The sequence below is a fragment of the Pristiophorus japonicus genome, chromosome 6 (genome assembly GCF_044704955.1).
Source record: "Pristiophorus japonicus isolate sPriJap1 chromosome 6, sPriJap1.hap1, whole genome shotgun sequence".
In the NCBI taxonomy this organism is placed as follows: domain Eukaryota; kingdom Metazoa; phylum Chordata; class Chondrichthyes; family Pristiophoridae; genus Pristiophorus; species Pristiophorus japonicus.
The window spans coordinates 209960486-209987391 of NC_091982.1; the positions used below are offsets into that span (position 1 = coordinate 209960486).

A 26906-nucleotide genomic window follows, 5' to 3' on the forward strand; every position below is an offset into this window, starting at 1 on the left:
AGATGTTTTATTCACTTGAAACACACCCAGAATGTTCTGTACAATATGTAGAACTGTAGTATTTTTATATTCTTTTGTATTCAGTTTAATATGTTCATATTTTGCTGGTGACGGTGTTATGGTGTGCAATAAATGTTCAGATCCCACTTGGTGTATATCTGGGTTAGGCCAGAAGAGATGTTACAATTTATTTAAATGTGATACAGAAGAATTTTTTAATTTTCAACATGCAATGATTGTCATTACTGAAAACAAATGATCTACCTTTCAGAAATGACTGAAAAGCAGAAAGATACTCGCTTGTTTTTAGTTATAGTTTTCAATGTTCTGTTATTGGCTTCACCTCAAGACATAATTTGGCAGATATTGGATGTAAAATGTTTACCTGGATGAAAGAAATGGATGAAACTTTGAAATTAAAATATATATGTATTATGTAATTACTGTATACCTCTTAAATTAGATATTTCTTCAGAGTACTTGATGTTGAGACCTTTTTTTTTAATGGAATTTACATAATTCGACTAGTATTTTAAGTTGGTTGACAGTTGTTGCACGTAGAAATAACTCGTATATTATGGGATTTTATTGTACTGGGAGATTTTCTTTTAATGTTAAACAGCCTAAATTTGGCTTGAGTGCCAGCTTGATTCAGTGGTGGCATTCAGGTAGCCTGAGTTAGAAGGTTATGTGTTCAAGTACATAATGTTGAGCACATAATGTAAGCTGATATTTCAGTGCAATACTCTGATGCATTGTCAGAAATGCTGTCTTCGGGTGAAATATTAAACTAAGGCCCCATTCACCTGTTAAGGTCGGCGTAAAAAGATCCCGACTATATTTTGAGGAAAAGCAGGGAGTTCTCTAGTTGTCCTGGCTAGCATTCATCCCTCGACCATCACCACTGAAACAGATTAACTGGTTATTCATTTCATCGCTGTTTGTGAGAGTTTACTATGTGCAAATTGGCTGCTGTATTTGCTAACAATAACAACTACACATCAAAAAGTACTTGATTTGCTGTGAAGTACTTTGAGATGTCCTGAAAGTGTGAATGGTGCTTTGTAGGTAATGGGTTGCTGCTTTTGCATGTGGGTTGGCATTTTGTATATTGTGCTTTGTGTGATAAAACTGAGATGATTCTCTTTTTTTTTTTCCCTTCGCAATTGCTACAAATAGGGGATGGCCCTCAATGCCGAGATTATGTCATTAGTCTGGGAGTTGTGAAGCCCCTACTTTCTTTCATTAGTCCATCTATTCCCATTACCTTTCTTCGGAATGTCACATGGGTGATGGTTAATCTCTGCCGTCACAAAGACCCTCCCCCACCAATGGAAACAATTCAGGAGGTAAGTAATTTGAGGTTTGTCGATTTTTGGTTTTTTTTGAGTCTCAGCTGAATCATTTGCAAGCTAAAATTAACACTTTTTGTGATCTGAACAAACATTTTTTCCGTAGATTCTTCCAGCCTTGTGCGTGCTCATCCACCACACAGATGTTAATGTAAGTAATCTGAAGTCAGCACATGTGCATAAATTGTCTCGAGTAGTGGGCTGTAGCTTGCACAAGTTAACTGCAATTTTTGAAAGGCTGAAAATGCATTCCCTTTCCCATCTCTTCCAGCCCTGCATGCCAGCATGTGGCTCCCACTCTTCCAATCTGGCTTCCCTTGTAACTCCAACTCCATCTGCCTTTACTGGCAGTCAACAGTCGTTTTGACACCACATTGGCACTTTCTCCCTAAATCCTTCCATCTTTTTATTTTTCTCCCCATCGCCTCCTGATAATATGCCTCTGTGTGCCTTCAGTCGCCTCCCTAAATCTTAGTATTATTGGACATCAGTTTCTTTTCCTCAAACTCCTTTTACTACAGTAAATGCATTATACAAATCCAAGTTCGTAAGAGGTCAACATTTCAGAGCTTTGCAGTGTTTAAATAATGGTATTTCTAATTACTGTTGGGGTAACATTTCTGTTAATACATCTACATTTTCCAGATGAAAGGATAAATTGTAGCTGATTGGCAGCAATAATTTTCCATGTGGCTTGTCCTTGTTGGAGCCAGTGTCAAGTGATGGCATTGCAAAGAAGAGGAAAATCAAAAGGGAATTCTTTTTTGTGGGTGGTGGATAAATTCAGACCATATACCTCTGCTTTTAAGTAATTTTGTGTGGATTGCAAAATTTACAAAAGCTTCATTCATTTTAAATACTAAAATATATGGACAGAAATATAATCAAGTGTTGCTAATCTGTTCTTCAGTCAAGAATATTAACTCTTATTTTGTGTGTATATATTTGTATACTGTACATGTTCACTAAACACTTTGAAGAATTCTTATGACCATCAAATATATAATCTAGTCGTTGCCTATTTATTTACAATTAGTGGGTCACCTGTGACATTTCTCGCAGTAAATCAGAGTATAAAATAAATTTGTAAAGACGGAATAAAAAAGGAGTCAAAGCTAGGCCAGTTAGTTTAACATCTGTGGTGAACAAATTTTGAAATCTTCAATTAAAAGTAAAATTACAAAATAATCTCTATGAAGAGGAAATAATTAGATGTACCAACATGGATTTCAGATAAGAAGATTGTGCTTAACAAATCTGATGGAATTCTTTTAGGTGTTGATGAGTGTAATGAATGGACAAAATGCAGCAGATGGACTTTCAGGAAGCCTTTCCAAAGTACCACACAGGAGATTATTGGAGAAGATTAACTGGTTTAGAATTAAGGGAAGGGTAGCAAGTTGGATTAAAAAACTATTTTTAGAAGGGAGGAAACAAAGTTGGAGTTACATTCAATGGTTGGAAGTGGGTGGCGGTGTCCTTTTGGACTCTGTTCTGGGACCACTTCTGTTCACTGTACACATCAATGATTTGGATATAGGGCTAGAGGGAATGCTGTCCAAATTCAGAGACAATATTAAATTAGAAGGCATAGTAAATAATTCTGAGGACTAAAGGAAGCTGCAAGTGAATATTGGTAAGCTGCTGGAGGGGCAAAAAAGTGGCAGATGAAATTTAATGTTGATAAATGTGAGGTGCTACATTTTGGCAAAAAAGAGTGATGTATTGTGAGAGAAGGGTTGGTGATGTGGAAGAGCAGTGGGATTTTGAGGTTTAGATTCACATCATTAAAAGCAACACCTCGAGTAGATAAGGCCATATCCCTTTACAATCTTTCCTTCAACCACCTAACTTATTAAATGTTGACACGGTCTGTGTTTTAATCACTAGCTCTGGTAGTTGAAGTATGGAGGTTAATCATCAACACTGAGGAGTTGGGCTAAATGGTCTATTTCTGTGTAACTGTGTTTGTTCACTGACTCAAATTTCCCAGGAACTAATCCGAAAAACATTACTTTTTTTATGCTGCAGAAATATTTATAGTGCATAAAGATTTTTAATACTGCACTAGGTCAATCTCTCACATTGTTGCATGCTCTGTGATGAAATCCCATCATGGTCTAGGCCGTCTCTGTAATCTCTCTCTTTTCTCTCCCGCCCCCCCCCCCCCCCCAACATCTCTTGCTCCTCTGGCTCTTGTGCAACCACCCTTCCGTCTTCCCACCATTGGCAGCCGTGCCTTTAGTATACCTCACTCTCTGGAATTCCCTCTTGGTTTTTTAAGGAGGGTCTTAAATGAGGAGAGAGGTGGTGAGACTTGAGGATTTAGAGAGGGAATCCTCTTCGATCAAGCTTCTGGCCACTTTTAATATCGCCTCGTTTGGGATGGCATTCACCTCTGAAGCACCTTGGGACATTTTTTGTACATTAATGGTGCTATATAAATGCAAGTTGCTGCAAGTCAGAGAATATGGTCATTCATGCTCTCTCTAGTCTTTGTGTTCATGTTTCTCTTCTAGCCTGTGCCTTTCTCTTCTGTTCCCTTAACTTTTTTTTTCCTTTTTGGGTGGGAAGCGGTCGGTGGTATGTCAGGAAGAAGGAGCCAACACAGCTGTAATTGAGGATTGTGGGGGAAATGTGGCAGTCAGTGGCTTTCTTCTCATCTCCTCAATTACTCCTGCTTGTCTCCCAGTCTAGGGTTCCCATCACAACTTCTACCCCTTCACTGTCTCAATACCCATTACCCTTCCTACCACTTCACTTCCATCATACTCTCTACTTCTCTACCCACTCAACACCTGAATTGTCTTCTCCCCTTTCTCTGCTGTCACTCACCTCACCCATAACCCTCCATTCATATTTCTCCCTGCCCCCCTCCCCCCCCCCAAACTCAAGGGCAGGTGGTGAGGCTAGAGGACCCCATAACCAGCTTCATGTCCCGCTCTCCATTCTGCCTTGCATTCTGATTCCTTCAGAGACTTCGTTTGCAGTCAAAAGTGAAACAATTTTTTAAATATTAAATTTAATTTAAATGGGGGAAGAAACTACCTGCCTTTCTCTCATGTATTGTCTGTCTCTCCCCTCTTCCCCCTCTCTCATTTGCTTGGTTTCCCTCTCTGTCTCTGTGTCTTGTTAAAAAATAGAATCCGTCTTGTCAAGTGTAAGCTATTAGTATTAACCTTTTCTAATTGTAAAAAACTGCCATGAGGTAATTAGTTAGATTTTGAAATTTACCTGGTGTTTTGTTTGAAAATTGAAGTAAGTTCAGTTTCTCCATAAATGTAGACACTAATTTATAATGGAAAAAATTGAGACAGAAAATTTTATTAAAACATGACAACAAGGGAATTCAAGTGATGCAGGCAAAAAGTGTGTCTTGCCTGAGATTTTTAGTTTGTTATAGATAGATGCATATTTTACATTTCTCTGTTTAGTAAACTGACTACATTAGAAATCTGGTATCTAGGGGAAAAACGCCACTTGTGCCTGTGGGGTGATTTACTAGCCTGATGTCACTCAGTCTATTTTCCATATACTGCTGAAATTAAGAAGTTAAGTGTTTTCTTAATTATAGCTTTCACATAGTTACTCATATACTAAATGTTTGTTGTGAACTTCAGATTTTAGTAGACACTGTTTGGGCCCTGTCCTACCTAACAGATGCTGGAAATGAGCAGATTCAGATGGTTATAGATTCAGGAATAGTTCCTCATTTGGTGCCCCTTCTCAGCCATCAGGAGGTCAAAGTTCAGGTAAGGATGCAGTCAGCCGAGCAATTAATTTATTCCTCTGATCTTTTGGTTCTAAATGAAATCTTAAATTTGATTTTTTAAATTCCTTTCAAGTTTTTGCAATGTTAAGTTCATCTTCATACCTCTGATAAATAACATTTACGATTATGTGGAATAAAGTGGTCTATTTAAATTTGGGACCATGTTTTGCTCCATTTATATTGGGTCAGCACTAGAGTTGAGTCTTGGGAGACCCTGGCCTGGCGTCTCCAGATGATTTCCAACCTGATATCTGCATAATCTTGGTGGAATCAAATGAAGTAGCCTTAAACATCGCAGAATTTTAAATGTAAGTGAGTTGCGCCCATAACTACTTTATGCAATCTTTTACACTGATGCAAGATTCTATTCGTCCGAAACTGGCCATGCCTCCAGGTCGGCATGTGAGTTTCCGCTGATTGTGCCCATTCAGGGGTGTTCATCACATTGAACCTAGATTCTCGGGCGCACAGGCCTCTGTGGTCACCTGAATGCAGCATTAATTACCAGTACTTTCAATGACCCGCAGTCAACTGATGCAATACCCAAAGGTGTTTCTCCTGCTGCAATTACTTTAAATTAGTCTAATTTAAGTCAATTACTGCAGAGCAGGACACGCCTGTGTGGCTTCAATTGACTACTGGTCATGGGTCTTGTGTATCGGGGGCAGATGAAATCAGTCAATTGAGGTCAATTTAAAAAGTTAAGACCAAGAGCATTAAATCAGTCAGTTGAATGGCTCATTTCTTGGCAATTCCACTCATTGATGCTGGAGAATACCATGTTCCAGTCACACATCGATTACACTGCTTGATTGCGCTGATTCATGGGCGATTTTATGTTTGAACTTATGCTAATGAGTTTGCGTTGAAATGTGAACGTAACTTCACCTTGGCAAAACTGGTTCTGTGTCCAGCGTGTTCTGGCCACATTTTGTCTACTGCGCACTTAACGGAAACTCTATGCCAGAGTTGATTCTTGCGAGATAAAATTGACATGTCTACAATTTCAATCTGACACATCTGTCAAGACACATTGCTGTTAATCTGAGTCAATGTTGATTCTACTGCAGTTCCTTGGAGAATGAAATTAGCTATATACCTGATTTTAAATTAAAGGTTCCAGTGATCAAACAAATGTTGCAATGAATTTAAGAAAATAGTATTAGCTTCGGTGGATGTGTGCTATCTTTAGTAAATATGTGAATTTGTTTTTGGCAGTCCAGTATCTACCAATACAAATTTGTAAATCTTTGAATATGTGAATTTTCTGGTCTTAAAAAAGCAGATAAAATTATTTGAATATGCATTTTTGTGACCTAACAAAACCCTGACATTTGCCCAGACTGCAGCTTTGCGAGCCGTGGGAAATATTGTAACTGGTACTGATGAGCAAACACAAGTTGTCTTGAACTGCGAAGCTCTTTCTCATTTCCCAGGATTGCTGACTCATCCTAAAGAGAAAATTAATAAGGTAAGAAATCCCTTCGTATGGATTATATATAGCTACTGTTCCCATGTTCCTAATCAAGTCTGATAACATTTAGAGCAGTTCTGTTGGAAATGATGAAATGGAGATTATTGGCTGTGTGTGTCTGTATTAGGGCTGGGTGTCTTTTAATGTGGCTATTTGATAATGGTAAGGTACAAATATTTAAAAGTAACATTTACATAGAATTAAAGATTGATTTATTTTCTGAAATATTTTGTAAGATGACCTGTGTAACATGCAATAATCTCAAGATTCAACAATTGAAAAAATACTGTAACTTTTAAGTATGTGTGGTTGGCAATATGGATCTGCTTTAATTTGTGAACATCAGTGCTGATACTGAAGTGCATCTGAAGGCAATCACATTTCATTTGAGGGGCTTTATGGTATGATTTTGCTGATAATTACAGCCTCAAACAGTCCATTTGCCAGCTGGGCCATGTCAGAATTATTTGACCGGGTGGCATTGTTGTGATCCTGATAGCTGATCCAACAGAGTTAACATCTAAAAATATATTTCCAAGTAGGATCTTGAACATATGCATTGTATGCTGGTTTTGGGCAGTTGCTTTCTGCAGCCCATACATACTCTACAAAGATATTTTCAGTAGCGAATCAGTTAATGTGCATAATTTAAATGCTTGCTTTTGACGTCCAGATGCTTCAACAAATGAGAACTGTACAAGCAAATGTTACTTGTAAATAAATGCTCAATGCACTTTGTACTTTTACTTGCCCTCCCTTCTGTCTGCTAATTATACAGGAGGCGGTATGGTTCCTATCAAACATCACAGCTGGCAATCAGCAGCAAGTACAAGCGGTGATTGATGCAAACCTTGTTCCTATGATTATACATCTCTTAGATAAGGTGAGAGGCTACACTTCATTTTTTTTCTGTTGCATTTATATAGTGTGTTTCATGTTGAGACTTCCCAAATCCTTTCTAAAGTTTATTTTTGAATTGAATTTCATAGGTAAACCTATTAACTCATCGGTATACAAAGGGAATGTTAGATTCATTTCCATATTTTAAAACCTATTCAAAGTGAGAAATTGCAATGGATGTGCAAAAAAAGTCATGGGAAAAGCAATGTTATTTCAAATGTAGATTCATTGTGGGTTTAGTGCAGAACAGAACAACATTCCTGGGTCCATACAATTGCAAAATAGCCACAAAGTTCTGAACAGTAAATAAGTTCTGTTTCATCACTTCACTGTGTGGATTCAGTTCTGGATTGCTTGTTTACTTTTTCTTTTTCTTACTCTCTAGGGTGATTTTGGTACTCAGAAAGAAGCTGCTTGGGCAATAAGTAATCTAACTATCAGTGGCAGGAAAGAACAGGTGAGTAAGACTAAAGTTTAGTTAAAGCAGCTGACACTGCCAGGAAGTCATATAAAGTTAATTCATTAATAAACTCTTGTATTGCATTGTTGGGGTAAAGTTTTAGTTTATAAATTTCACTTGGAATTTGTGGGGGGTTTCTACAAAATGTTGTCATTTCTGTTTTGTAAAAGACAGAAATATGATGTGAAACTGACTAAATTATTTTTTGTTAGGTTGCATACCTGATCCAACAAAAAGTAGTTCCTCCATTCTGTAACCTGCTAACAGTAAAAGACTCGCAGGTAGTGCAAGTGGTATTGGACGGATTAAGTAACATCCTCAAGATGGCAGATGATGAGGCAGAAACAATAGCTAGTCTGATTGAAGAATGTGGTGGTAAGAATGAAATAATAATCCTTGGAAAATGCTTGTAGAGTTTGACTCTCAACTAGATGTTCAGTTTGTATTGCAGTCTTGATTGACAATTCATCCAGATTTTCTCCTAGGTTGAGCTTATTTCAGTAACTCAAGTCCTGTGGGTAAGGGTGTGAAGGGAAACTAGGATTAGGGAGGAGGTGCCTTTCCGAGTTGATCAAGATTGCCTCCCAGCATAATTGGCAACACAGCAGAACTGACTTACTACAAGGTGAACAGTGCTCAGCAAAATCTGCACACTGTCTCTTATGTACACGTCCTAATCTTAATTTGACGATGGATGAGTTATTTGAGTTTCATAGTAGACATTGTGTTTCTGCAGCGATGTCACATTGATTCGATGTGTCCCATTAAATCCTCTTGTGTCAATAATTTGTTGAATACTTCCTCATTCCAGTCTTCTGACCACAAAATAGTGAGATTTAAATGTTTACAAAAAAAATGACCCTTATTAATCCAGAAGCTATTCATTTTTAGATATGTCTACAAATGACCACAACTATTTGACCAGACTTTATCCAAATAATTTTGAAATACTTGGTTTTGATTTGGATTAATCGGATGCCCAAAAATGTGCCGCCTTTGTGTTAAATGACAATTAAAGACTGGTATTCATCAGTGATAGTGGGCAGCCAGATCAGTCTGCTGGGAATAATTGTTACTGTATATACTAACATATACAATTAGAAATATTTATCCCTATTTGAATGAAAGTAGGGTTGGAGGGGAAAAACTATAGCTATGTTATAACTGCCTATATCCTCCATCAGGATTCCCTGCTGGATGGTGTCTTTCCAACAAAACAGTTTTGCTAAAGTTGGTGGATCCAGCAACATTGCTATCTATTATTGTTGCCCTGCCTCCCTTGTGCTGTGATATTCAAATTGTAACTTCCTTTCTGATTGCCAAATTGAGTCCTAGCTTACACTGCTGACACAAAATTGAGATAGAATGGATGCAGGAAGAGGAAATTTGAAAGCAGAGTTTGGAGCCAGGACCAGATTTTAGGACACTTTCCATTTAAATATCATCACACCAGAGAGCAGAGCATGAATGAATAAAATGTGCTGGTCAAGGACAAAAAGAAAGCGTAATTGTGGACATCAGCCAGTATGAAGACGAGAATAGTGGAGGATAGAAGATTTTGAATGTTGATCATTGTCGTACACGAAAGTTGTGCATTTTTATTTTGGTTCAAGGTCCTGTTCTACATAAGTAAAGATATGTATTCGACAAAGTGCTGGGAATCTGATGTTTGGTATTTACTTCAGGCGTATGAATTAACTGTGAAATGAACAATGATATCGGTTGATTACAGTAAAATATTTGGATTCCATGACATATAGACAAATTGATCATGGATTAAAGAGATCTGATAATTAAAAGAAATAGCTTCCATTTATATAGTGTCTTTCACGACCTCCGGATGTCTCAGTGCATAACAGCAAATTAGTACTTTTTGAAATGGTCAGTTGTACTGTAGAGTAACGTGGGAGCCAATTTGCTAAACAAGGTCACACAAACAGCAATGAGATAAATGACCAGATAATCTGTTTTAATGTTGGTTGAGGGATAAATGTTGGCTAGGACACTGGAATGTCTTTACATCCACTTGAGAGGGCAGGCCAGGGCTTCGGTTAAGGTCTCGTCCAAAAGACAATCTCTCAACGGTGCAGCACTGGAGTGTCAGTCGAGATTATGTGCTCTAATTCTCTGGCGTGGGGCTTGAACCCACATCCTTCAGACAAAGAAAGACTTGCATTTATATCGTGCCTGTCACTGCCTTGGGATGTCCCAAATCATGCAGATATAGCAAGTAAGTTGTATGTTGGTCTTTGATTTGAGTATAAGAGTAAAGATGTCTTACTGCAATTATATTGGGCCCTGGTGAGACTGCACTTGGAGTATTGTGTACAGTTTTCGTCTCCTTGTCTAAGGAAGGATATACTTGCCATTGAGGGAGTGCAATGAAGGTTCACCAGACTGATTCCTGGGATGGGGTGGGGGGTGGTGGGGAAATTGTTCTGAGGAGAAATTGAGTAGACCAGGCCTATATTCTCTCGCGTTTAGAAGAATGAGATGTGATCTCATTGAAACATACAAAATTCTTACAGGGCTTGACAGGGTAGATGCAGGGAGGATGTTTTCTCTGGCTGAGGAATCAAGAACCAGGGGTCACAGTCTCAGAATAAGGGGTCGGCCATTTAGGACTGAAACTTCTTCACTCGGAGGGTTGTGAATCTTTGGAATTCTCCACCCTAGACGGCTGTGGAGGCTCAATCTTTGAGTATATTCAAGACAGAGATCAATAGATTTTGGGAATATTCAGGGAATCAAGGGATATGGGGATAGTGCAGGAAAGTGGAGTTGAAGTTAGATGATCAGCCATGATCTCATTGAATGGCGGAGCAGGCTCGAAGTGTCTAATGGCCTACTGCTGCTCCTAATTCTTGTGTTCAAATCGTTTTACGGCCAATGAAGTACTGTAGGAGCCACAGCTAACAACAATTATCACCTTGCAGTGCTCCATTTAATGTGCAAAGAGAAACTTGCTGTTTTATGTTTTTCCCAAGTTATTTGTGGTATTAGTTTGATTCTTTTTGTTTGGCTAAATTGTATTGCAAAAGAACAGCATATATGAGGTAGCACTTGCAAGAACTCTCTGGAAATTGTTCTTTAGCCTGTGATTTTTCTATCCATTGTGGGCCACATGCCTGTGACGACTTAAAATGCAAGTCCCTTGAGCGCTGTTCTCCACGGAGAACTGATCGCAGAATCACCCTTGTAAAATATTTGATGTCTGGTGAAGATGTGTCGCAAATTACAGGGTGTTGGAATTTTAAAGAAAAAGTACAACTAATACTCTTCAAATTCTTCAGGTTTGGAAAAGATTGAACAGTTGCAACACCATGAAAACGAGGACATCTATAAATTGGCATATGAGATCATTGATCAGTATTTCTCAACAGATGATGTAAGTTTAAGGACCATCAAAAAACAGATTTATATTGTGTATCATCTTGTCCACAAGTCTTACTTCCTGTGTCAAGATTTTGAGTCATGTTCTTTGTCCGCATTTATAATAACACGTTGAGAAAGTTTTGCCATTATACATTTACAATGGAAAACCCTATCTCAACATGTCAACATTTTGGTGTCGTCTGTTGATGCACCAATCAAATCAATCAAAAGGCTTTATTGAGACTTTTTCCTCAAATGTCTAATGTCTAAAATAAGGTTTTAAATAAAATGTTTTAAAAGAATTCATAACATTACACATTTCACAATAATATGACTGAATTTACATGACACACTGTCTTTTAATGCCTTCCTTTAAAGCCTAGGCTTTACCTTGATACTTTGTCCCGGAGGGGGACTGTCAGCTGAAGACAAATTCTGCAGTATTTATTTAGCTAGCCAAATACTTATTTCTGTGTCTTTTTTTAAAAAAAAGCTATTTGGCTGTCTTTCAAAATTATTTTAAGTAAAACAAGGAGACAAACTTTAAAAGCTGTGGGCCCAAGTTTCGGCCTCAGTTGCTCCTGATTTTTTGGAGCAACTGGTGTAGAACAGAGTATCTTAGAAATTCAAATTCTCGGCATTTAGTTTGCTCCAGTTCTAGTCAGTTAGAACAGTTTCACTTTGGAACAGAATTTTTTTTCAAAAGGGGGCGTGTCCAGCCACTTACGCCTCTTTTCAAAGTTTCATCAGTGAAAACTTACTCCAAACTAACTGAGAATGGAGTAAGTGAAGATTTTTGTACGCTCGAAAAAACCTTGTCTACAATTTTAAAAATCAGGTGTAGGGAATGAGGGGGGGGGGGGTTTAAAGGGAAGTTTACAAACATTAAACACTTCAGTTTTACAAATAAAGAGCCATCATCAATAATAAATGATAAAAACATCAATAAATCAACCAATAAATCCAAAAAAAATTAATACATTTTTTTTAAAAATCAATAAATAAAACATTTTCTACTTACCGACTGCAGCACCGGGAGCCCTCCAACAGCATGCTGGGATGCCCCCCCCCCCCCCCCCCCCACACTGTGTCTCTGTCAGTGTCTCTATCTCTGTCTGTCTGTGTGTGTCTCACTCTGTCTGTTTCTGACAGTAGGGAGGTGGGGGAGGAAAGGAGAAGGCGAGGGAGGGGGGGGGGGGGGGGGGGAAAGGAAAGGAGAAGGCGGGGGGGGGTAGTCTGGTCGGGTCCAGGGGGAGGGAGCAGGAGTCGGGTCAAGAGGAAGCAGGAGCTGGGCGTGGGAGGCAGCCTTGTGCACGCAGCCCCAGTGAGGCCATTCGGCCAGGGCTAGGGGCTGCGTTCTTCGGGCCCCTCCCACACAGTTTTGGGCGCGCATGTGCAGAGGTCCTGGCACTGTTTTCAGCGCAGGGACCTAGCTCTGCCCCCTACAGCTCGTGCTGCGCCGTGCCGAGGGCCAGAGGACCAGCAGGGAGCCGGAGAATCTGAAAGTTTTTTTTTAGGCGCACTTTGTGGCGCGAAAAACGGGCGTCCAGGTCGGGGCTGCGCCATTCTAGGCGCGGCCCGAAACTTGGGCCCTGTATTTGGGTAAAATTTATTTTCTTGCAACAGAGAAGGTAAGGAGAGAAAGTAAGGTGGAAAACATGACTACTGATTACAGACATGTTGAAGCTTTTTGTTGGTTTCAAATTAGAAATATTCTAAACTTCAGAAATCATATGGAGAAAGGTGCACAGTGCCTCTCTCCTCACCCTGAATTGATTTTTTTTTAAATGACAGTAAAGTCATTATCACCAATGTTTTGATGGTTAGAAAATTTAAACGTGCTATTTACTGATGCATGTGTGTCATAGACAGACAGACAGACACACACAAACTTTCAAGAGGCAATTGCAAAACACCAATTTGCAGACAACATCTGAAAGTTGCCAGACCTGAGACACCCTCAGCCCCAAAGAGTGCTACTAGCCCAATGCTCTGCCCTTTCCCTCACTGACAGGCACCAGCAATCCAAATCCCATATTCCACACTTCAGTTCTGTCAAACCTCTGGTTTCCCTGTCCACAACTTCGCCAAATTCCAGGTACTCCCTCCACAGTGATGCCGATCCAAAATATCCCCCTCCCTATGTTGACAAACTTCAGGATCCCCCTCCTAGGTTGGCCGAAGCCCGGGAACATTCTCCAGCACTAACAACGCCCAAGATTGCCGATCAATAGCTAACCCCCTGTTCTGCACACGCAGTATTGCTAAATATCCAACATCCAACTCTTAATTGTGCATCTTACATACTTGCTGTATATTCCCAGCTTTAAAACTGGTGAAGGATAAACATTAAATACATAGGTAAAGGGATTTGTGTATGACTGAAAGGAAGAGTGTTCTTCACAGAAGAATGGATGGTCATGGTCTTCAATCTGTAAAATACCAACAAATTAGAGTACCATTTAATGCAAATGGAATTACTTAATGTCACAATTGGTAGTGGCCCTAATGGTACCCCCATATATGAAATAAACAGCCCTATTTTAAAAGTGTGTATTCTTCAACTGATTAAACAACTGGGAAATCTGCCTATTTTATGCAGTTATTTTTATCGTGGAAGTTTGATTTTAGTAAACCTGTTATGGATAGCGCTGTGGTTATGATGCAGTTTAATTCCAAAGGGATTCTGTAGGCTGGAGGTTCAAATTTAACTGGACAATCCTTAACTGCCAGTCATCTATGTATTACTTTTTTAAAAAGTGCATGTAACTGCCAAGTGCACCTAACACCAAATATAATTTTCAAAAGTATAATCTCTGCATTCACTCTAAACAAAATCTAGATTCAGGGTACCGTAGGGTAACCCTTTTTCTTCATTCGTAGCAAAGTAACATTAAAATAAGTAAGATTAAAACCTTTTGGTTGCTCAAAAAAAAGAAAAATAGCTTACCGATGGTCACTTAGTAACTAACTTGTCATTGAGCCATACAGACCAGTAGGTCCCAAGTTCGATTTCTGGTTTATGTTGATCACAACCTGGGTTGCTAGTAGGATCGCTATCAGAATGCTTGTCCAGTGAGAGTCAAATCAGCAAGAGTTCTCTCTCCTGATCAAGATTCAGTGATGCCTACTAGAAAATGAACGTGTAAAAGTTTTAGGGATTGGATTGGATCTAATGTACCATTATGAGACACACATCCTGTCTAGACTTGCAGATGAAGAATAACCACTTATCGGCTAGTCTCCTGTGCCTGCTTGCACATGAAACAACCCATTCTAACAGTGCTGTCTGTCCAAAGCAAGATATTTGACTCCATCAGGCTATCATCTTATCGTACATCCAGAAGATAGTTCTTCTCCATAGTTGATTATATTTACAAGTCTGTAATAGACTTGTCTTGTCTCTGGGTTGTTTCCGTGACTAGAGGTATTTTTACGTGGATGGATTTAGTCTGCATCAAACCCCCTTACCAGGAAAAATGTTGGACTGCCTTTAATCTGGCTCCTACTCTTTTTTGAATTGTCTGGCTTGGATGGCCCTCCCAGGTGTTATACTCCCACCAGCATAGCTCTCCAGGTCATGTGAGAAGGCCTTCCCATCATGTCAAGATGCAGTCCCAAGGGAAGTAATAGCCATTTAGGTGAGGTACTGGAGGACAGCTTGTAGACTTGGAGCTATACCCACAGTGATAATGCCTTCCAGATAGAATCATACAGCATAGAAGGGAGGTCATTTGGTTCATCATGCCTATGCTGACTCTGTGTTATCCGATTAGTCCTGCTCCCTTGCTCTTTCCCCATAGCCCCACAATATTTTCCCCTTCAAATATATATCCAATTCCCTTTTGGAAGTTACTATTGCATATGTTTCCACCACCCTTTCAGGCAGTGCATTCCAGATCATAACTCACTGCATAAAAGAAATTCTTCTCATCTTCCCCACCCCACCCCCGCCAATTACCTTAAATCTGTATCCTGGTTACCGACAATGTTTCCACTAAGCTACGCAGAGACTGCAGAGAATTTGCATTTAATAGAGAAGTGTGACCTACATTTGGTAGGAAGAAAGGAGAGAATATAAGCTAAATGGTACAATTTTAAATGGGGTGCAGAAATGGGAGAGACCTAGGGGTGTATGTACACAAATCTTTGAAGGTGGCAGGACAAGTTAACATGGCCATTAAAAAAGCATATGGGATCCTTGGCTTTATTAATGGAGGCATAGAGTATAAAAGCAAGGAAGCTATGCTAAACCATTAAGATGCAGGTTAGGCCTCACCTGGAGTAATGTGTTTAATTCTGGGCACCACATTTTAGGAAGGATGTCGAGGCCTTGGCAAGGGTGCAGAAGAGATTTACTAGAATGGTACCAGGGAGGAGAGACTGGAGAAGCTAGGGTTGTTTTCCTTGGTGCTGAGAAGGTTAAGAGGAGAACCAATAGAAGTGTTCAAAATCATGAAGGGTTTTGATACAGTAAATGGGAAACTTTCCAGTAGCAGAAGGGTCAGTAACCAGAAGGCATGGATTTATGGTGATGGGCAAAAGAGCCAGAGGCGACATAAGGAAATTTTATTTGACGCATTGAGTTGTGATCTGGAATGCAAAAGCCTGAAAGGGTGGTGAAAGCAGATTCGGTAGTAACTTTCAAAAGGGAATTGGATAAATACTGGAAGGGAAATTTTTCACCACCAGCACCCCCCCTCCCCCTCCCATGGCACCTTTCTATGCAAGCGCAGAAATGCAACACCTGCTCTTTTACCTCCTCTCTTCCCACTATCCAGGACCCTGAACACTTCTTCCAGGTGAATCGGCGATTTACTTGCACTTTTTTCAGTTTAGTATACTTTATTCACTGCTTACGATGTGGTCTCTACATTGGGGAGACCAAAAGCAGATTGGGTGACTGCTTTGCAGAACACCTTCGTTCGGTCCGTAAGTGTGACCCCGAGCTTCCGGTCGCCTGTCATTTTAATTCTCCACTCCCACTGACCTCTCCTTCCTCAGCTTCCTACATTGTTTGAATGAAGCTCAATGCAAGCTCGAGGAACAGCACTTCGGGCACTTTACAGCCTTCTGGACTCAACAGCGAATAAAACAATTTAGACCATATTCTCCGCCCATATTTATTCTTTTTTTTTACAAATCCCGTTCCTTTTTTCTCTTTCCCATGGCAGTTGGTGATGATACCGCCATTCACATCCCATCTAGACTCATCTTTTATTAACTTGTTCCATTACCATCTCATTTTTGCCCATCATCTCTTTTGTCTCAAACCTCTTCTGCCTTCCACCCTATTACAGATCATCTCTCTCGTTCCTTCCTCCCCTCCCCGTTTCACTGCCCCTGCACTTAATCAGTTACATCTCGAACTTTTCCATTTCTGACAAAGGGCCACAGACCTGAAACGTTAACTGTTTCTCTCCACAGATGCTGCTTGACTGCTGAGATTTCCATTTTCTGTTTTTTTTTTTTAATTTCAGATTCCAACATCTGCAGTATTTTGCTTTTGTAATGAATATTAATGCCTCACAAATCTCCTCCCAAGTGTTTCGGCTCTCACTACCTTAATTATTGAAGTACTGAGAATTTTTACTGTTTGGTTTTGCTTTAGTTGACTTTTTTTTTTTTCTTTTTAAGATTGATGAAGATCCTGCCTTGGTTCCAGAAGAAATTCAAGGTGGGACATTTGGGTTCAACTCATCCACCAATGTTCCAGCAGAAGGCTTCCAATTCTAGAAAGGCATAATTCCTGGAGCAAGTGAAATAATGCAGCACTAAAGGGAGGTTTGATCGATCATGCTTGGCTCATGTGGGATCCACTGCTGCATTAAATCGGAGAGCTGTTTTGCAGATTGCGTTTGGTATCCGAGAAAAGCCCAAATGAAGTCAAGCTGGCGAGTGGGTGCGAGTGCGCGTGAGAGTGGTAAAATGTTATAAAATTTCACAGTGAATGCTATTTAGGTTGTTTAAAGAAAGGGGGCTAAAAGTCAGAGAGGTCAATGTCTACGAAGTAACTAAACCAAGATCAAATTCAGTTATCTAGAATAATTAGAAGAATGAAGCACTTAAGATACTTCAAACTTCATAAACCAAGAAAGGGACATCGACCAAGTCAGAAGACCGAGTCAAGGCCTTGCTATGAAGCACTGTGTGAATGGACCCACTGTATGAATGTCTGGACTCAGTGCTGTGGAGCCAGGTTCATTACTTGAAATCTTGGGCTCTGTATTCACTCATGAAAATAAACTCCTAGTCGTGGAGTTGTGTGTGGAAGAGAGTAGTGTATGGGCGTGATGTTGTATGTGAACGCATGCAAACTTGATTGCCTTCAAGTGGCTAATGAATAAACCCAGAAAAACACCAAAATGAGTTTGTTTTTATTAATATTTAACATACACTGGAGAATTTAACCGATTTAGCAGCAGTGCATTGTATAATTTATCTGTAGCAATTTGGGTTGAATCTTGCAGCATATGTTTGCTTGTTTTATTTCCACCTTGGCGATTCTTTTTTTTAATGTTTATACAACTTATGTACTTTATTTGTAGTTATGAATTGTTCCTCACTTAATTGCATCAGTTAAAATCAATAAATGCTGTGAGTTGCTTTCCATATAAATCACGAATACAATAACAAATTAACGGAGAGATGTAATGGTAGTAAGCTGCTCATATGCACAAATTTTGCAGAGGAAAAAAAATAGAACATGTACATGCTCTGCTGCTTAATAAACTTTGAAAAGTTGCCATAATTTAAATCCAGGGAACTTCAAACACCAGCAGTGTTGTGGAGCTCATCATCTTTATTAGTCATAACTTATAAATTAAGTTGGCTAAGATAATCAAATCACATGCATCAATTAATTGATGGCTACTTCTGATTTATTTTTTAGCTATTTTTAGTTAATTTCTGTGTAGAATATAGCACAGAACCTTTTGGGGTAAATGCTGTTTATAAACATTTGTTTCCTATTTTCCTGTTGTTTTTCCTGATTAAAATATTTTGGTTGTGACTAATTTTGGTGCATACTTTTTGCTAAAGGGGGATTGATAGAAGTATGTATTGATGAGCTAATCAAATGTGAAAACATCCTCAACATGTTTGATATTTTTAGGAAGGACCTTTTTTTTTTAAAATTAGATACAACTATCCATGAACCATCTGAGCCACTTTAAAAAGAGTACGTTGTGTTTCAAGAGACTTGCATACAAACCATGCAAGTTTCTAAAAAGAGAAGAATCTGAAAGGTAATTGCTTCCTTGAAGAGGTCCAGTACACTAAATGTGGCCTATTGATCAGTTTGTTTATAAAAGAAAATGCTTACACTCTTGGTAAGGTGGCTCATTGTAGGAAATACTGTGCCTTCTCCCTTAGAGCACAAGTGTTGCATGAACAAGTGTTGCTGTATTTAAAACCTAAGGTAATAGTCACTAAAGGGAAATGTGAAAAATGATTACCTGATTCCTATTTTATGTTAACATTTTGAAATATTGTAGACTGGATTAATATGTAGTTGTGATTTCTTTTGTAAATTAGTTGGTTTACCCTTGAAGCATTCCTTGTCGTCATACACATGCTTTGAAAGCTAGACAAAAATTGGAACAGGCAGAAAATTGGCTTGCTTACACTGTTTTCCATTAGAGTGCAGGCTAATCTGTTTTAGAGAAAAATAAACTTTGAAATTATTCTGTGTGGCCTGATGTTGCATTGTACGATTAATGTGTTACATGATAGGGTCCATGGACTAATATATTGAACAGCTAGATTAATAGGTGTTGTCCAGCCTTGATGCATTTCTCAACAACAAAAATGCAAATGTTCAAATCATATGCTTGAATTGGTAATTCAGGTTGCACCTCCCTTATCCAGAACCACCCTTTGTCTGGAACCATTCCCGGCCACCAGATGGCACATGTGCAGAACTCGACATGAACAAATTGAAGTCCATTCTTGCTACCGACTCCTGCAATTGCTGGCCTGATGACCCTGTGATCTACTGACCCCCTCCCCCCTCATGATCGCTCTGCTGCACTCCCAACCCCAAGCCAGACAGCCCCAATATCCCCTTGCTCAATACCTGTACCATCCAATTTAATGTGATCACCCCTTGTCCGGAAAAATCCCTTATCCAGAACAGGCCAGATCCCAAGGGTTCTGGATAAGGGAGGTTCAACCTGTACATTAAATTTCAACATTTATGTTGATTCCATCTATTCTGTTCTAAGGCAGGTCCTAACTCATGAGATTCTTGAGCCACTTACTTGGGAAGGGTAGCTGAAGTGGTTTCCTGTTGCCATCCTCAGTTTTTATCTTTGGAGTACCTTATCCTAGATAGACTGCAACCAAGGCTAAAATGCTCCACCTACCCTTTGAGGCTCCCCCGCCCCCCCTCCAATTGGGAGCAAGTACCCCTGCCTGCCGTCACCTGGTTTTCAGAGCCAGTGCTTCAGTCGCCGCTCGTTGGGTCTGTCTGGAGTGGAGCCCAAACCTAACCCTTCTGACTCTGGTGTGAATTCAACCACTGAACCTGTGGTCACTGGACGTGTGTACCCTGCTGGTGTCAACCTGGTATAGAGAGATCGTATTCCAGTCTTCACTCACTGGGGCGGTCTGGAGTGGGGCTTGAACTGTTTACCTTCTGACTTGTGAGGATGCTACTACTAAGCCAAAGGCTCACTGTTGATTATGATCTTTTGTTTTTGTTTCTGGTATATTCACTAATGGAGTAATACAGTAACAAGGTCACCTAATGTGTTTTCTCTCATCTGTGTATTTGAAAAGCTTTTACATTCATGTAGAATGTCTCTGGTGCTTCCATTAAGCCCTGTGCTTGTGCCTTGCTAAATATATTGCAAGTTTTCAAAAAAAACGAATAGACTCGGCAATATTAAATCCCATCTGCATAAAAAAGAAAAAAGCTGCTATCTTTGTGCAGGACAAAGCCGAGAAGAAAATCCACAAGGTGGATGCCAAGTGATTCTAATGAATAAAGCAATAAAAGATTGGGCATAATTACTTCTGTATTGGGTTGGGTTCTTTACTATCTGTTGTCTTGGAAGATGCAGCCATATTAGAATTTGATTAGTAGGTCTGCATGTGGAGAATATGTTCTGGATACTGCCTCTGACCTTTCCTTTGGAAGATTAGGACATGACTGATAGGACCACAAATCACATTAATTCCCAAAGCAAGTGGGGGATGGTGTTGGCAAAAGCTGACTATGTTCCAATATTACTTTTCATAGGAAACTGCCTAATTGTAATAACCAGGTTTTTATTTTTAAAGCAAAGGGAAGGAGCTTAAATGTTGGTTAGTTAATCCCTAAATGAATAAGCACTGAAAATTAACATTTTATGTTTGTGCAGTTAAGCTTATTTTGGCTGCATAAACCTAAGGGGCCAGATTTTGTTGGAGCGGGCCATCTAATAGTGTCTGCTGTTAGTTAGACTTGCCCCTGTACATTATGGGCAAAAAAGTTTTGAGCCAAAGTTGCTGAAAGTGTGAGTATTAATGACTGAGGGAAACAGGACAACTGGGACCTAAGTGAACAGGAAACCAATAGGGTGTCTCCTTAACCAATGAGATTTAAGGATTGGGAAATAAACAATGGAAGGACTGAGGAGGGTGAATTCAAAGATTGGATGGAGAGAGGAAAAAGATAGGAAAAGGAAATATTAAAATTTGACATTTTTAAAATCTCCCTGAAATATTCAAAACTTGCATGAGACTTCACACTTGTAATAGTTAATTTTCAGTGCCAGAGGTTGATTGTCAGTAACTAACAATTATCACATCATTAAAAGATACTTGCACTAAATAGTTGCAGCGGGGTTAGTTCGTATCCACCACACATTCATCAACTTCAAGATGTTCAGTACACATCAATGGCGAGGCAGAGAACGAAATGCTGTGTTTGCGGAGTGGCGCAATTTGGACAGCAACTTTTGGATATTTGCATTTAACTGTGCATTTGTTCCTGTACCATTTACGCATAAATAACGGCAAATGCCATTAACTTCACTGTTCTGGCTGAAGATTTAGTAAAGCAGTTAATGTTACTCCTGTCAATCAACTCATTAGTCAAGAGTACAAGTTTCACAATGGGGAGAAGAATAGTTGCTGCTTTCACAAGAATATCCCAGTTCAGGATATGGAGAAAGAAGGAAATGCAGCTAGATTATTTTTCTTGCATATCAAAGCAGGTTTGGAGTGGATTTGAATCTTTCCATTGCTGGGTTGAGTTGAAATCTAGCAGAGACCAATGGTAAAATTCTCGAGTGGTAGCGATTCTTTGTGAAATTTGTTTGGGTAGTCTTGACCCACTTCCTGGTGAACACTCGTTATAACACAACACTCCATAATTCAGCATTTACTGACTGCCCCACTTAGGATGTCTATTAGAAACAGAACTATCACTGATGTGTTTGGGAGACAGGGGTTCTTCTGAGGTTAATCTTGCCTTGCATTTAACTTCTATCTGAATTGGCATTATTTGATGGTAGCCTAGAATGCTAACAGCTGTACAGTGTTCCATTCCCAAATGTGGATATATGCTTTTGTGCTGAGGATAACTATAATTTAGAACAGGAGACTTAGAATTATAGATTTGCAAATAGGGACACTGACTACAAAAACCAGGAAGTCATGCTAAACCTTTACAAATCTGGTTTGGTCTCAGTTGGAGTATTGTGAAGAAGAACTCTGTGTACTGCACTTTATGAAGGAGGTAGAGGGCGCAGAGATTTACTAGAATGCTGCCAGGGATGAGGAACTTCACTTATGTGGAGAGACCAGACAATCTGGGATTGTTTTCCTTAGAGCATAGAAAGTTAAAGGGAGACCTAATAGAGGTGTTCAAAATTATGTGGGGTTTTGATTGAGCAAGTATGGAGAAGCTATTTCCTCTGGCCAGTGAGTCAGTAACTAGAGTTCATCAATGTAAAATAATTGGCAAAACAACCAGAGTAAATTATAATTTTTTCACAGTGTTAGATCTGGAATACACTACCTGAAAGCATAGTTAAATCAGATTTCATAGTAACTTTCAAAAGGCAACTGGACATGTACTTGAAGAGGGCTAATTTGTAGTGTTATATAGAAAAGGCTGTAGCTGGGACTGAATTGGATAGCTCTTTCAAAGAGCCGGCATAGGCACAATGGATTACATGATTCTATGAATTAATTTTAAAGAGTGAAATATTTTTCTGAAACCTTGATTTCCTGACAAATCAAAACATTAAGTAATTGAAGATAGCCCATGACACATCTATTAAGTGCCATTGTCCAAAAGAAAATGGAAACTAGCATAGTGGTTATGTTACTGGAGTAGTAATCCAGAGGTCTGGGTTAATGAAAGATAGCAGCTGTGCAATTTGAATTCGGTTAATTAAATGTGGAATAAAAAGCTAGTAATGGTGACCATGAAATTACCGGATTGTCATAAAACCTAGTTGGTTTACTAATGCCCTTTAGGGAAGGAAATCTGCTGTCCTTACCTGGTCTGGCCCATATGTGACTTCAGACCCTCAGCAATGTGGTTGACTCTTAACTGCACCTGAAAAGGCCAAGCAAGCTATTCAGATGTAACAAATCTCTACGAAAAATAATAAAACTGGATGGACCACCTGGCATCGACCTAGGCACCGGCTTCAGACCCGACAACGGCACACCTAGCCCGGTGGACCCTGCAAAGTCGTCCTCGCTAACATCTGGGGACTTGTGCCAAAATTGGAGGAGCTGTCCCAAAAACTAGTTGAGCAACAGCCTGACGTCATACTCACAAAATCATACCTTTCCGCTAATGTCCCAGACTCCATCACCATTCCTGGGTATGTCCTGTCCCACAGGCAGTGGGGGACTTTGATGTCTATCACTAAGAGTGTCTCGTTAGCACCACTGCTGGTCGAGTCCTGCAGATATTGCTGCCAGACTGAAAAAGAAGACTTGCATTTATATAGTGCCTTGCATGACCACTGTAGTAATATGGGAAATGCGGCAGCCAATTTGCACACAGCAAACTCCCACAAACCGCAGTGTGATAATGACTAGATAATTTGTTTTTGTTACGTTGATTGAGGGATAAATATTGGTCAGGACACCGGGGATAACTCCCCTACTCTTCTTCAAAATAGTGCCATGGGATCTTTTATGTCCACCTGAGAGAGCAGACGGGGCCTCAGTTTAATGTCTCATCCAAAAGACAGCACCTCTGACAGTGAAGCACTGCACTGGAGTTTCAGCTAGATTTATGTGCTCAATTTCCTGGAGTGGGATTTGAACCCACAACCTTTTGATTCAGCCGAGTGTACTACCCACTGAGCCACAGTGGACTGGGCCTGCGGCAGGTGGTGAGAGAACCAACACAAGGAAAAAAACCTACTTGACCTCGTCCTCACAGGTGCATCTGCCATGGCAACTTTGGAAACTGACCACCGCAATCTTTGTGGCGACGAACTCCCGTCTTCACACTGAGGACACACTCCATCATATTGTGTGGCACTACTACTGTGCAAAATGGAATAGATTCAGAATGGATCTAGCAGCTCAAAACTGGGCATCCATGAGGCGCTATGAGCCAGCAGCAACAGAATTGTAGTCCACCATAATCTAACCTCGTGGCCTGGCATATCACTCACTCTACCATTACCATCAAGCCAGGGGACCAACCCTGGTTCAATGAGAAGTGCAGAAAAGCATGCCAGGAGTAGCACAGGTGTACCTAAAAATGAAGTACCAACCTGAGAAGCTGCAACACAGGACTACATGCATGCTATAGAGAGAGCTAAGCAATCGCACAATCAACAGATCAGATCAAAGCTCTGCAGTCCTAGTCATGAATGGTGATAATGATGATGGGAGGAGGAGGCTCCATGAATATCCCCATCAATGATGGCAGAGCCCAGCACACCAGTGCAAAAGACAAGGCTGAAGCATTTGCACTTAACTTCAATGTGAAGCGCTGGGTGGATGATCCATCTCAGTCTCCTGGGGTCCACACCATCACAGAGCCAGTCTTCAGCCAATTTGATTCATATGATATCAAGAAACGGCTGAGTGCACTAGATACAACAAAGGCTATGGGCCCCAACAACCTCCTGGCTGCCATACTGAAGACTTGTGCTCCAGAACTAGCCACACCTCAAGCCATGCTGTTGCAGTAGTTACGACACTGGCATCTACCCAACAATGTGGAAAACTGCCCAGGTATGTCCTATCCACAAAAAGGACAAATCCAATCTAGCCAATTACCGTCCCATCAGTCTACTCTCAATCATCAGCAAAATGATGGAAAGTGTCGCCAATAGTGCTATAAAACGGCAGTTCCTCACAAATAACCTGCTCACCGATACTCAGTTTGGGTTCCACCGGGACCACTCAGCTCCAGAACTCGTTACAGCTTTGCTCCAAACATGGAAAAAGAGCTGAATTCCAGAGGTGGGGTAAGAATGACTGCCCTTAATATTAAGGCAGTATTTGACCAAGTGTGGCATCAAGGAGCCCTAGTAAAAGTGAAATCAATGGGAATCAGGGTGAAAACTCTCCAATGGCTGGAGTCATACCCAACACAAACAAAGATAGTTGTGGTTGTTGGAAGTCAATCATCTCAGCCCCAGGATATCGCTGCAGAAGTTCCTCAGGAGAGTGTCCTAGGTCCAACCATCTTCAGCTGCTTCATCAATGGCCTTCCGTCTATCATAAGGTCAGAAGTAGGGAAGTTCACAGATGATTGCAGTGTTCAGTTCCATTCGCAACTCCTCAGATAATGAAGCAGTCCATGCCTACTGCAGCAAGACCTGGACAACATTCAGGCTTGGGCTGGTAAGTGGCGAATAACATTCGTGCCAGGCAATGACTATCTCCAACAAGCAATAGTCTAACCAATGCCCCTTGACATTCAATGGCATTACCATCGCCAAACCCCCCATCAACATCCTGAGGGCCACCATTGACGAGAAACTTAACTGGACCAGCCACACAAATATTGTGGCAACGAGAGCGAGTCAGAGGCTGGGTATTCTGCAGCAAGTGTCTCACATCCTGACTCCCCAAAGCCTTTCCACCATCTACAAGGCACAAATCAGGAGTGTGATGGAATATACTCCACTTGCCTGGATGAATGCATCTTCAGCAACACACAAGATGCTCAACACCATCCAGGACAAAGCAGCCCGATTGATTGGCTCCTCATCCACCTTAAACATTCACTCCCTCCACCACTGCACACTGTGGTGTGTGCAGCAACTCACTAAGGCTTCTACAGCAGCACCTCCCAAGCCCGTGACTTCTACCACCTAGAAGGACAAGGACAACAGGCGCATGGGAACACCACCACCTGCAAGTCTCCCTCCAAGTTACACACCATTCTGACTTGGAAATATATCGCCATTCCTTTATCGTCAACTGGGTCATAATCCTGGAACTCCCTCCCTAACAGCACTATGGGAGTAACCTTCACCACAAGGACTGCAGCAGTTCAAGAGGGAGGCTCACCCACCACCTTCTCAAGGGCAGTTATGGATTGGCAATAAATGCTGGTCTTGCAAGTGACACCCACATCCCAGGAAATATTCTTAAAAACGTGAAACAGCTTAACTACAAAGAAAAACTGGAAAACATAGGAACAAGGATAGACCATTCAGCCCATTGAGCCTATTGGTGATGCTGGTTACGGTTAATAGAAACATAGAAAATAGTAGCAGTAGCAGGCCATTCGGCCCTTCGAGTCTGCACTGCCATTCAATATGATCATGACTGATCCTCTATCTCAACACCATATTCCCGCTTTTCCCCCCATACCCCTTGATGCCTTTTGTTTCTAGAAATCTATCTATCTCCCTCTTAAATATATTCAGTGACTTGGCCTCCACAGCCTTCTGTGGTAGAGAATTCCACAGCTTCACCACCCTCTCAGTGAAAACATTTCTCATCTCGGTCCTAAATTTCCTACCCGTATCCTGAGACTGACCCCTTGTTCTAGACTTCCCAGCCAGGGTAACATCCTCCCCGCGTCCAGTCTATCCAACCCAGTCAGAATTTTATACGTTTCAATGAGATCCCCTAAACTCTAGTGAATACAGGCCTAATCGACCCAATATCTCCTCTTATGACAATCCTGCCATCGCAAGAATCAGTCTGGTGAACCTTTGCTGCACTCTATGGCAAGTATATCCTTTCTTAGGTAAGGAGACCAAAACTGCACACAATACTCCACGTGCGGTCTCACCAAGGCCCTGTATAACTGTAGTAAGACATCCTTGCTCCTGTACTCAAATCCTCTTGCAATGAAGGCCAACATACCATTTGCCTTCCTAACTGCTTGCTGCACCTGCATGTTTGCTTTCAATGATTGGTGTACAAGGACACCCAGGTCCCTCTGTACATTGGCACTTCCCAAGCCATCACTATTTAAATAATACTTTGCTCTTATGTTTTCTTTCACATTTATCTACGCTATACTGCACCTGCCATGTGTTTGCCCACTCACTAAATCGCCTTGCAGCGTCTTTGCATCCTCCTCACAACTCCACCTAGTTTTGTGTCGTCAACAAACATGGAAATATTACATTTGGTTCC

General features: G+C 40.5%; 1 protein-coding gene across 2 annotated transcripts in view; it reads left to right on the forward strand.

Annotated features, from left to right (window-relative positions):
• Positions 1-19025, forward strand: part of kpna4 (karyopherin alpha 4 (importin alpha 3)) — a 36386-nt gene extending 17361 nt beyond the window's left edge. For both annotated transcript variants that reach the window (XM_070883571.1, XM_070883570.1), the window contains exons 9-17: positions 1180-1349; positions 1459-1503; positions 4973-5104; positions 6467-6595; positions 7377-7481; positions 7884-7955; positions 8171-8333; positions 11252-11346; positions 16971-19025. In XM_070883571.1, coding sequence (XP_070739672.1) covers positions 1180-1349; positions 1459-1503; positions 4973-5104; positions 6467-6595; positions 7377-7481; positions 7884-7955; positions 8171-8333; positions 11252-11346; positions 16971-17069 — 1010 coding nt within the window. In that variant the 3' untranslated portion in view covers positions 17070-19025. The remainder of the gene's footprint in view (positions 1-1179; positions 1350-1458; positions 1504-4972; positions 5105-6466; positions 6596-7376; positions 7482-7883; positions 7956-8170; positions 8334-11251; positions 11347-16970) is intronic.
• Positions 19026-26906: the final 7881 nt, after the last annotated feature.